Source organism: Pristiophorus japonicus, chromosome 1, assembly GCF_044704955.1.
Source record: "Pristiophorus japonicus isolate sPriJap1 chromosome 1, sPriJap1.hap1, whole genome shotgun sequence".
Taxonomy (NCBI): Eukaryota; Metazoa; Chordata; class Chondrichthyes; family Pristiophoridae; genus Pristiophorus; species Pristiophorus japonicus.
In genome coordinates, this window is record NC_091977.1 from 150811386 (window position 1) to 150823882 (window position 12497).

The 12497-nt window shown below is 45.2% G+C and overlaps 1 protein-coding gene across 1 annotated transcript in view; it reads left to right on the forward strand.

Annotated features, from left to right (window-relative positions):
• Nucleotides 1-12497, forward strand: part of epb41l4a (erythrocyte membrane protein band 4.1 like 4A) — a 524857-nt gene that overhangs the window by 420758 nt on the left and 91602 nt on the right. The window contains exon 18 of the mRNA XM_070864703.1: nt 9354-9431. Coding sequence (XP_070720804.1) covers nt 9354-9431 — 78 coding nt within the window. The remainder of the gene's footprint in view (nt 1-9353; nt 9432-12497) is intronic.

The window sequence follows — 12497 nt, forward strand, 5'->3', positions numbered from 1 at the left end:
ATGAGATGTGACACTTACAAAATTAAAATTTCAGGACCAGAGAGGTTGTTTGGTAGTAATTAAGACTTATCACACCGTTAAAAATTAATTTATACTTGAACACAACAGTCCTAACTTTTTCTGACGTGCTTAGTGGTTAACTAATGGGTAAGTACAGCAATTTCATGCCCTTACATGGATTTCAATGCCAAGTCTGTCGCCAAAGTACTAGTGTCGCACAAATTGTGGAGGCGCAGGGCAAATCGGACAGCAACATCTGGCTTTCTGCATTTAACATGCACATGTGCGGACTCTGGAAATTGTTGTCCGATTTACTCCATATCATAGGATCATAGAATGGTTACAGCACAGAAGGAGGTCCTTCGGTCTGTCAAGCCCGTGCTCTCTGCAAAAGAACTTCATCTAGTCCCACTCCCCCACCCATTCCCCATAGCCCTGCAAATTTCTTTCCATCAAGTACTTATCCAATTCTCTTTTGAAAGCCACAATTAAATCTGCATCCACCAACCTTTCAGGCAGTGTATTCCAGATCCTAACCTCATGTCAACTTTGGTTCTTCTGCCAATCGCCTTAAATCTATGTCCTCTGGTTCGTGACCCTTCGGCCAATGGGAACAGTTTCTCTCTATTTACTCTATCCAGACCCCTCATGATTTTGAATACCTCTATCAAATCTCTACTTAACCTTCTCTGCTCTAAGGAGAACGGCCCCAACTTCTCCAGTCTATCCATGTAACTGAAGTTCCTCATCCCTGGAACCATTCTTGCAAATCTTTTTTGCACCTTCTCTAAGGCCTTCACATCCTTCCGAAAGTGTGGTGCCCAGAATTGGACAAAATACTCCAGTTGACGCCGAACCAGTGTTTTATAAAGGTCCATCAGAACATCCTTGCTTTTGTACTCTCTGCCTCTATTATGAAGCCCAGGATCCCGTAAGCTTTTTTAACTGTTTTCTCAACCTGCCTTGCTATCTTCAAAAATTTTTGCACAATGATCTTGCTGTTCCTGCACCCTCTTTAGAATTGTATGCTTTAGTTTATATTGCCTCTCCTTGTTCTTCCTACCAAAATGTATCACTTCGCACTTTTCTGTGTTAAAGTTCATCTGTCACATGTCCGCCCAATCCACCAACTGTTTATGTCCTTTTGAAGTTTATCATTATCCTCCTCACTGTTCACTATATTTCCAAATTTTGTGTCATCTGCAAATTTTGAAATTGTGTCTGGTACACCCAAGTCCAAGTCATTAATATACATCAAGGAAAGCAGTGGCCCTTGTACTGACCCCTGGGGAACACCACAGTATATCTTCCTCCAGTCTGCAAAACAACCGTTCACCACAACTCTCTGTTTCCCGTCATTTAGCCAATTTCATATCCATGCTGCCACTGCCCCTTTTATTCAATAGGCTTGCCAGCAAAGTTGAAGCCCATCATGTGACACTTTATCAAAAGCCTTTTGGAAGTCCCTGTACACCACACCTACCGCATTGCCCTCATCAATCCTCTGTTACCTCATCAAAAAACTCAAATCAGGTTAGTGAAACACAATTTGCCTTTAACAAATCCGTGCTGGCTTTCCTTAATTAATAACAATAATGACAGTCCCACCGTTATTCTTAATGCAAAATCATGGCCATTATTGTGACAAATTGTTAGATCTCTTAATTTCCAATGAAATACGAACTCCGATTATAGTTTTAATGTAACTTTAATCTGGCAGCAGCAACAAGCTCTTGGCTTTAAGCCAGGCCTTTGTCCTTCTGATACCACATCGCCAAAATGGCTGTTCATATACCTGATCAGTTTACAGAAAAGAACTCGCCTTCTTTGACCTTATTGGCTCAATTGATAGTCTGTTAACCTTTAATTGGCTCGCAACCAGAGGTCCTAAAATGTCAAGTTGATTGATGACTTAATGCAACATGCGGAGTTGCACGTAGCAACTTTGACTTGGGATCTGTGAATTTTCACAGCCTGTCTGAATGCAGCCTGTTTGAATTCTCTATCAATCCCCCCTTTGATTCTTTCACAAACTGAATCATAAAACATCAGCTTTCACTGGTTAAACATAAATAATTTCATACATGTTAATAGAGTTTTCTTCTAAAATTTGTTGATGTGTTTCCCCACATGTCCGGACTAGTAACTTCCACACAAATTTACACCAACCCGAGTTCCATCGTGGCCACAATGGAAGTCTGGTTTTAGCAGGTTAATTAACCTTATTCCAATTTAATCCAAATCAATATCTTAATTCAACCAGTAAACAACCTTCCCTTAAGCATAACATACCCCTGTGCCACGTACAGACGGTCTGCTGTGACCTGCAAGGTGTCTCACCTGCGGGACAGCAGCTACAGCCGCCTGGTTGCAACAACATTTAATCAACATAAACAAACAATATAAAAGTAAAATAATTACAACGAATAGAATTAAACCTTCCACCAATGAAGTTCCTATTGAACCTAGCCATTCAGTGGCTCCGCTCCACAAAGTGAATGATGGAGGTTGCTTAAGTTTTTCTACCTCCTTTTGGATATGCTCCACAAAGTGGATAATTTCTTCGGAACTATCTGGGATATATGTGCAACACTCAGTTCTGAGTAAGGCGCAAGTACCTCCCTTTTCAGCCAGGATGTAATCAAGGGCCAGTCTATTCTGTAGGGCTACTGTGCGGATTGCTACCATTTCTGCATTGATTTTAACTAGGGCCTCTGATGTATCATTGGCTACCTGTTCCACGATGGATGCCATGTTAATGGATTCCCTTGCCAGTCTGGCGGTCCCATACCCTGGGATCAGAATGGCAAAGAACCTCTCTGTTTCTGTGATAGCTCTTTTAGGACGGTGTAAATGTTCCGACAGTGACTCTATATGATACATATATTGCACAATGTAGGCTAAATAGCAGGATCCCGTCCAATTCTGGGGCAGCCAAGGGTAGACCTTGTGGCCACATACCCAATAGGTGCCATTATAGGCAATGAATGTTAGCTGTTTCTTTGTCAGCAACACTCCGGGGTCTGTCCAGGCTTTTCCATCTGTTTTATTCAGAATCTCCGTTACGTTAAGAATTCCCACATCGGCCCAGTTTGGACGGTTCCGTGGCTTGATTATATTATAATTCCGGGAGCAGTTACTATATCCCATATTTTGGCCTCCTTTGATGTTTCTAATCAGACAGACCGATTCCCCCAGTCTTCCTATTCCCGTTGTATTAGTGATAACAAAAAATGGGGGCCATTGGAATTATTGTACCACGGTTGGTATCCCCCTTCAAAGGTAGTCAGATTGTAATCTACTGACTTCCATTTACGTGCCCAGTTTTCCGTATCCTGAAACGCATTGCCTGTTTTGTTTTGATTAATTATCCACTCAGCCATTACCGAGATATTCAAGGGAACTGGCCTCAAGGGAATCCTTCCCTTTGAGTGAATAGGAATATGCGCACATACCCAACAACTAGAAATGTTACCTTGTTTGGCATAAAAATGTATGATATATATAAAAATGTATTTACATGTAATTCCCTTGGTACTCTACTATTTCCCTTTGGTGCAGAGGGTCGGCTAGTAAGAAGTAGGCCTATGCCTAGAATACCTACAGTCAGTAATACAGTAAATTTATACATTTTGGCAAAAAGTAATTGTCCTTATTAGATTTCAGCTTCAGTTACGGGTGCTCGTTTAACGTGTGAAGCGTGGATCCAGGCTTTCTTTCCTTGGACTTTAACAGCTGCCTGGGTGGTCAATAACACTTGATAAGGTCCCTCCCACTTGGCACCCAAAGGTTCTTTATGCAACTTTTTCACATACACCCAGACTCCCGGGATGATGTCGTGTCCTCCTTCGAGTGGATTACCCCAAGCTGCCGATACCTGTCGGGAAACAGAACTAATAGCATTGGTTAGGTTCTGACAGTATGATAACAAAGTGTCATTCATTAAGTGAACATCAGCTTTCCTTAAATCAACAGTTCCTGGCAGCGACATGGGTCTTCCTGTTATAATTTCAAATGGGCTTAGACCTGTAGTTCTGTTCGGGGTTGCCCTATTGCTACATAGCACTATTGGTAGTGCCTGGGGCCATGGTGTTCCTTCTTGGTGATATTTGGCAAGCTGTTGTTTCAGAGTTCGATTCATTCGCTCTACTTGTCCTGATGATTGTGGATGATAAGGACAGTGTAAATCCCACGTAAGGTTTAGTAACCTACAGACTTCTTGGCAGACAGCACCTGTGAAGTGGGTTCCCTGATATGAGTCAATGCTACTCGGGACTCCCCATCGGAGAATGTAATCCTTACACAAGACCTTTGCAGTGTGATTGACTGTGGCTCTTTTAGTTGGGACAGCTTCTACCTATCAAGAGAATCTGTCGACCATGACAAGAATGTTAGTGTATCCTTGGCATGAAGGAAGAGATATATAATCAACCTGCAGATGCTGGAATGGTCCGACAGGGGCAGGGGGCCTCACTTGGGGCATTACCGTGATGGGTCCAGAATTACTTTTCTGGCAGACCACACAGCGGTCTGCTACCAGCTGGGCATGTTTTTTAAATCCCCGACCCCACCAGCTTTTCTGGAACCGTGCCGTCATCTGTTGTGAGGCCAAGTGTCCCCACGAGTGGATCTGTTGGGCTAAAAAAGGCATAAGCGCTTGTTGCGCGACTGGCTTGTCGGTAACTCTTTGTCTCCAGACACCATCTTCACATAGCTTAATTCCTGCCTCAATCCATGTCCATTTTTCCTCTCGGGAGCACTCGCCTTGCATTGTTTGAAGGTCTCGTGTCAGAGTCCTGAGTGCTTTCAATCTGCACATCTATGTTGGTTCTTGTGGGGGAACGCTCTGTGTCTTTAGCTGCCTGGTCGGCTAGGGCATTTCCCTGTGCTTCCGTGGTATTTTCCTTGGTATGGGCCTTATACTTCAGGATGGACACTTCCTGAGGTAATTGTATGGCCTCTAGTAAGTCTCGGACTTCTTTTCCATTTCGGATAGGTGTACCAGCAGCAGTAAGAAATCCCCTTTTCCGCTATAACAGACCAAAGTCGTGAGCGACTCCAAAAGCATAACGCGAATCTGTGTAGACATTAGCTGTCTGTCCTTTTGCTATACGACATGCTTCTGACAGGGCCCATAACTCGGCCTGTTGTGCTGACGTTCCTGAGGGTAAACATCCTTTTGCCACTACCTCATATAAGGTTGTAACTGTCCATCCTGCTTTTCTGGTACCATTGTCAACAAAGGAGGAACGATCTGTAAACAGGATGAGGTCTGGGTTGTGCAGAGGCTCCTCTGCTGCTAAGGCTGCTTCTTCTGTTTCTTTTAAAATCTCCACGCAGTCATGCTCTTCACATTCTCCCCCCTCTTGCTCCCTCGATTCTGACATCGGGAGCATAGTTGCAGGATTAACCGGGCTGGCCCGGACGATATGGAGATTAGGAGTTTCCAAAACTGCTGTCCAGCGGGTCCATCTAGCTGCCGTCACCTGAGACATTCTAGTCATAGACAGCAAAGCGTGTACGGTGTGGGGACACTTGACAATCAGCTTTTGGTTGAGGACTAGACCCGCAGTGGTCATTACCGCTCGACATGTAGCTTCCACGGCCCTTAGGCAACTTCCCCAGCCGAGTGCTACCGCATCCAGTTTTGCCGAATAATAGCCAAAAAGTCTTTGCCGATCCCCATGTTCTTGTGTCAGTATAGCTGTCATGTATCCTTCTTTCTCATGGACAAACAGGGTAAATGGCTTACCACTGTCAGGGATTCCCAGAGCCGGTGCCGAACACAAAGCCTTTTTCAAACTCAGGAAGGACTCTTGCTGTTCCTTAGTGAGGGTGATGGCTTCTTTAGAGGCACGTTTTCCCTTTAAGATATCATTCAATGGATGACCAAGCTGTGTGAAGGAGTCAATCCAATTTCTGTTAAAGTTACACAATCCCAAAAAAGACCTTAGTTCCTGAATAGTGGTGGGTTTTTCAGCAGCCCGAATGGCTGCAGTTCTATCCTGGGTAAGTTCTCTCTTTCCTTGTGAAATCTTTTGTCCCAGATATACAACCTCTTCTTGGGATATTTGTGCTTTGTCGATGCTGGCTTTATGTCCTTTCAGCCAATGGTGGTCCAGCAAAGCTCGTAAATCTTGTTCATGCTGTTCTTCCGTGTTTGAAGCTAGCAGGATATCGTCTACATATTGGATGACTGTGGATGACAGGGGAGGTAATTCTCACAAATGGCTTTGTAAAGCCATGTGCAATACCGTAGGGCTGTTGTGGAAACCCTGCGGTAACCGGGTCCGAGTATACTGTTGTCCTTGGACCGTGAAAGCAAACCACTGTCGAACCTCCGGTGCCAGAGGCACCGACCAAAATCCGTTGGCCATATCTATAACCGAGAAATATTTATGTTCCGGTTTGAGGGCATTAAAAATGGTGGAGGGATCTGCGACCAAAGGAGATTTTTGATCAATACACTGGTTAGCTTTCCTATAATCGACAGTCAAACACCAAGTCTCATTAGATTTCTGTACCGGCCACACGGGGCTATTGGAGGAGGTATGCGTTTTAATAAGCACCACTTGTTTCTTCAATTGCTGAATAACCGGTAAGATTCCCATGATGGCAGTTGGACTGATGGATACTGTTTAGTGCATGGAGGCTTGGTCCCGGTAAATGACGCAGGCTCCATCTGGAGTAGGCCATAATCATTCTTATCTTTAGCCCATATCGGGTGTTCTTTCAATTCTTCTTTCTTCAAAGTTCTAATTGACCATGTCACCCGACCATCCTCAAAATGCAACGATGAATCTACTTGGATTAGAACGTCCATTCCCAAAAGGGGTTGATCTACTGGGCCTATCCAGACCGGCGTGATTAGTTCATGTGGACCCAGCCCTATAAGTACTGGTGTTGTCCATTTAATTTCCATTTTATGGCCCCCAACTCCATAGGCTGTACGTGCCCTACCATCCAACGGCAAAAAGTCTCCATATTGTAGGGGTAAGCATGTCAATTCCACCCCGTGTCTAAAAGACAGTCCACATCCTTATCGCCCACCCTCAGTTCTATATAGCCCATCTCCCCTCTGTTGTATTGGTACGAGGAGGGGGGCTAGGGTGGGCTCTAATCATTTTTTGCTATCCCAAGTAACTCCTGTTGTTGTATTGTCAGTCGCTTAAATGCTTCTATTAGATCATTATCTTGTGACAAGCCTGGTTTGTTGGCTGAATTGTATCCCTGGCTACGTCCTCTTCCCCGACCACGACCTTGCTGTTTTGCCCTGCACGTCTTGGCCCAGTTTCCACCTTTCCCACAATAATGACATTTTCCGGGTAATTTTCCTAATGACTGTTTATCGGAATCCTGGGATTTCCATCCCACAGCCTGCAGAGCTCGGACTTTAGCTCCCATATCCCGATCTAATTGGTTACATCGATCCACCAATGCTGCAAAGGTAGTTCCTCTACCTTCCCAGTCCGGTAACACTAGCTTAAGCATTTTGGACAGTTCTGGCTTTAGACCTGCCATGAAAGCTGATTTCAGGGGTCCAAACACTTGTTCATCCATTTCCTCATCTGTATTATTCATACCCGAATGTTCTAGCCACGTGCATCTAAACCGCTCGTCATACTCCAGGACCTCCTCTGTTCCTTTCTGTTGGCAGGCTGCAATTTTTCCCCAGTCTGTCTTAGCTGGACTGAAGGCTTGCAGCCAGTGTTTAATCGCCTTCCATTCTGCGTTTAATTCTTGCTCATCCTGCCCCAAAGCTTCTTCTACCTTGTCGTGCAATTTTCTTCCCTGTGTTTTTGGCACCATTATGGTCAAAATTTGCACTCCGTCCCAGGGATGAAGTTGATATATATTTCTTAAGCGGTCCAATTGGTCCCACGTTTTCACTCCCCCTTTCTTTGGATTGGGCAATTCCTTGGACCATTTATCAATTTTCTCTGGGTCTGCCGGATCATGAAATAAGTATTCTGCATCCACCCCTTTCCTCGTTTTTTTGGTTCCGCAGTCTCTTCTGATTTGACTACAACTTGTCTTTATTTAAACGGGGCAAAGCGCACCCCTAATTCTTCATCCTCCGACCCTATATCGTCAGAGGATTCAGAATCCGTATCTGTTCCTCGGTCGTGTCTTCGGGTTTGCGCTTTTAATTTATCCAAACATGGGTACCCTGGGAATTGACTGATACATTTTCCTTTTCCTATTACTGTCTCTTGACCTCATGATTTTTTCCATTCTTTAATTTCACCTTTAAGATCTTTAACTTCCGCTTCCGACTTTTCAAGTTCAAGTCTTGTCTGTCGCAGCTGTGCACAAACAGCTTGCAATTGGTCCTTTGTACTGGTCAGTTCTCGATCATGTTGGGAACGCATTATAATTTCATTCCGCTTTCGGATCTGTCCCATAACGTATTGGGACCATCTAGTTTGCTCTTTATTTTTCATACGGGTCGTTTTTCCCCAGACCCTTTTAATCTCGTCCAAGGACCATTGTCCTTTGGAGGTTCCGTACTTTTGTTCGATCTTAATACAGGTTTTAGATAAGTTGAATTGTTGCTCTATGTATTCTTTCAACTGTTGGAGGATTTCATCTATCAAAACCTCAGGTGGTGCCTGCCCACCATTAACAGTTGTAGACAATTCTTTGCTCTTATCTCTTGCTGCTATAATACTGATTTCTTTACTGGGGTCTCGAGTCGTAGGCTTTCCAGCCGATCAGTGGGTCGGTGATTAATTAACGAATACACTGCCGAAGTTAGACGTCTATGGGTCCTCGAGCCAACTACCAACTGGAGGATTCGCAAACCGGAGGCTTTCGGAATCGCGTAGAAGGAGAGGCGAATTTAGACTTTTGACCGAGGACTTTTATAAAGAGGAATCCTTACCTCAGTATATAGGTCCGATGTCCAAAATTCAGTTTCTTCCCTCAGCGATCGTGTTCGTGACGCCAAAATTGTTAGATCTCTTAATTTCCAATGAAATACGAACTCCGATTGTAGTTTTAATGTAACTTTATTCTGGCAGCAGCAACAAGCTCTTGGCTTTAAGCCAGGCCTTTGTCCTTCTGAGACCACATGGCCAAAATGGCTGTTTTTATACCTGGTTCAATTTACAGAAAATAACTCTCCTTCTTTGATCTTATTGGCTCAATTGATAGTCTGTTAACCTTTAATTGGCTCGCTACCAAAGGTCCTAAAATGTCAAGTTGATTGATGACTTAATGCAACATGCTGAGTTGCACGTAGCAACTTTGACTTGGGGTCTGTGAATTTTCACAGCCTGTTTGAATTCTCTATCACATATGATTGATAATTAGTTAATTATTGTAAAATAACATTATCTTTTTTATCAAAGGTCCAGATCCCGTGGAAACACCAGTGCCAGTGGCAGTGAGTCTGAAAATTCCAGTAGAGAGCGTAAAAGACGAAACAGGTATATGTATAAGAGGCAATTTTACCAGTCCATACTGCTGTTGGGGAGCCTTTCCCACCAGAAGCACATATTGGAAATTCGGCAATGTATAAATGAACCACCAGAAAGAGAGTCAGGGGTGGGTAAAAGCAAGTCATAGGTCCTGCAACGGCGTTGTTTGTTTTTAATTGCTTTAAAAAATACATTTTGATAAAGGAGTAAATATTTCTAGTGTACTCTACCTTCAGTGTCAACCCTAGCTCAGTGGTAGCACTTTCTCCTCTGAGTTAGAAGGTCATGAGTTCAAGCCCTACTCCAGAACTTGAGCACATTATATGGGCCTGAAATTCAACGACATACCGCCCGCTAGCCGCCCAAAAATACAAGTTTCATCAAAAAACAGGTACATACCGCCGACGTACTGCTCGGCGGAAGATTCATCATTGACATACCGCCGAGCGGCGCAAGTTTCATGATATACCTCCGACATACCACCGGAGCTGCATACCATCCTGGAGAAGGTGATTTTACTCGATCTTAAGTGGACGGGAATGGGCGGTAGTGCTCGGTGCCGCCATTTTGAAATCGGGAATAGTCAGCAAAAGCAGCACCTCAGTATTTCAGAGGTGAACAGTGATTTTACAGTGGGAAGATTTGTATTGGTACTTAGTACATTATTAAGATAGAAGGCATTTGAGTTAATATTTTTTTCATTGCAAAATCATTTGAGTTTATCTCAGGATCTTTGAGGAGATTCTGGAGATTTAAAAAGAATGGGGCCTGTACCATCTCAGCCTGTCTTGCTGACTACTTGTCTAATGCAGGATCCAGATGGGAGAAGGTTTATTGAGCAGAATTATCAGGGTAATGGAGGAGGTCGCAGACTGATGAGGAGGAGGAGAATTATCAGGGAGAAGCGCTCATACTTGGACCTGACTGATCGACAGTGCGTTTGAAGGCAGCGCTTCCGAAAAGAGGTGATCAGTGAAATTTGCCAGCTCATTAAGGTAGACCTGCAGCCCAGTACCACCAACATTACTGCACTCTCTGTCGAGGTGAAGGTGACTGCGGCACTTTCCTTTTATGCATGTGGCTCTTTTCAGGCATCAGTTGGGGACATATGCGGCATTTCTCAGCACGCTACTCATCGCTGCTGCATTCGACAGGTAACCGAAGCACTGTATGCACCCCGGATGAAATTTATAAACTTGCGAATGACCAGGGAGGCACAGAGTGAGAGGGCTTTGGGTTTTGCACGCATTGCCAGTTTCCCCAAGGTGCAGGGTGCTGTTGACTGTACCAATATTGCCCTGCGAGCACCATTACAGGAGGCAGAGGTGCACCGAATCCATAAGGGATTTCACTCCCTCAATGTGCAGCTATACGAAGCGCATAATGGCAGTGAATGCCTACTTTCCAGGGAGCATCCATGATGCGCACATCTTGTGTGAGAGCACTGTGTCTGACCTGTTGAAGTCTGAGCCATAAGGTAAATGGTGGATGCTGGGGGACAAAGGGTACGGCCTCGCCACCTAGCTCTTGACCCCTCAGACAGAAGACAAGCAACAATACAGTCAGAGCTATACAGCAACACGTAATATTATCAAAAAGACAATTGGACTGCTGGAGCAGCCCTTTCGATGCTTGGTCCACTCGGGAGGCAGGCTGTAATACCACCCTGAGCAGGTTGCTCAGTTCACAGTGGTGTGCTGCATGTTGCATAATTTAGTCATCATACGGGGACAGGAATTGGCACAAGAGACTGCAGGACCACCTGAGGAGAGAGTGCAGGAGACAGAGGAGGAAGATGAGGGGGAGGAGGATGAGGAGGAGCTTTGCGATGAACCCATGGCACCTCACCACCCCCCCAACACCACAGTGGAGGGCACGCGGAGCGTATGCCACTGTAAAATTGTTACGTCAGCAGCTTATAAATGAACGCTTTGCTTGAATGTGAAGAGCTGAGTTTTGTGACCCTGATGACTGTTACCCCAAAAGTTTGACACTATAGAAGAGTGCTTAAATTCAATTGAAACGTTTATGTAAAAATGTAAAAAATATACAACAATTGTAAAACTTTGTAAAACTTATAACTATAACTTTGACTACAACAAAGCACCCTTTACTGCCCTTTACCTCGATCGCATACTCCACCACCCTTCGGACTCACCCCCCTTTCTCACTCCCGCCCTTCCCTTTCCCACTGCCCCGGAGCCCAGACCTCCTCATGGTGGTACCAAGCCGGCGTGCAACAGCGCACCCCGGGTGAGACATTGCAGGCGCAATGAATGAGCCTCAGGATAAGCTCGTGATCCGGAAGGCACAGCTTCAGGCTGGAAGCTGCTGGCAGCTCCCCACCCTCAGGTGCTGTTGACCCGACTACCATGGCATGGGGGGGGGGGATTCCTCGCCATGTCCCGATCCTGTCAATTGCCGCATAGCATCGACAGAGTCGGCGGTTCACTCCATCGCAGTGATCAGACGCGACATATCCTCCAGCTGTAGTTCTGATAGCGCTGTGATGTTTCCGGCTATCGTAGCCATGGCCTTGAGCAGTTCTCATCCTGTGTCGATGCTGGCCTGCGACACATGCACCATATCCTGGTACGCGCCTATCTGTCTTGCAGCAAAGGACATTTTCTGCACCAACCTCAGTCGCTGCGGCAAAGATGCTACAATGCTGGAGGTGCCTTGCTGCGCACTGCTTGGTCCTGCAGAATCAGAGGAGCCACGGGGGAATCCTCTGAATATAGAGTCAGTGGTGGAGGATGTTCTAGCTGGCCAGGATGGAACTGTTATATGCTCCTCCATCTCCACCCTCACGTCCAGTGGCTCCAGGATGAACTGCTTTTCCTCTTCGTCTTCCTCTTCTTCTCTGGCAGGGGTGAAGTTGGGAGAGGGCTGGGTGATACCAGAGGTGGAGGCAGTGAATCTGTCGTCTGGTCTCTCTGCGGAGGTCTGATCGGAATCCTCTGAGTCTGGAAGTACAAAACAACATTTAAAAGTTCTTGGCACCAGGGGAATGGTCAGGGTTACATGAGTACAGTGACGGAGCGCAGTCTTATTTAACTGTCCATCACTGCATAT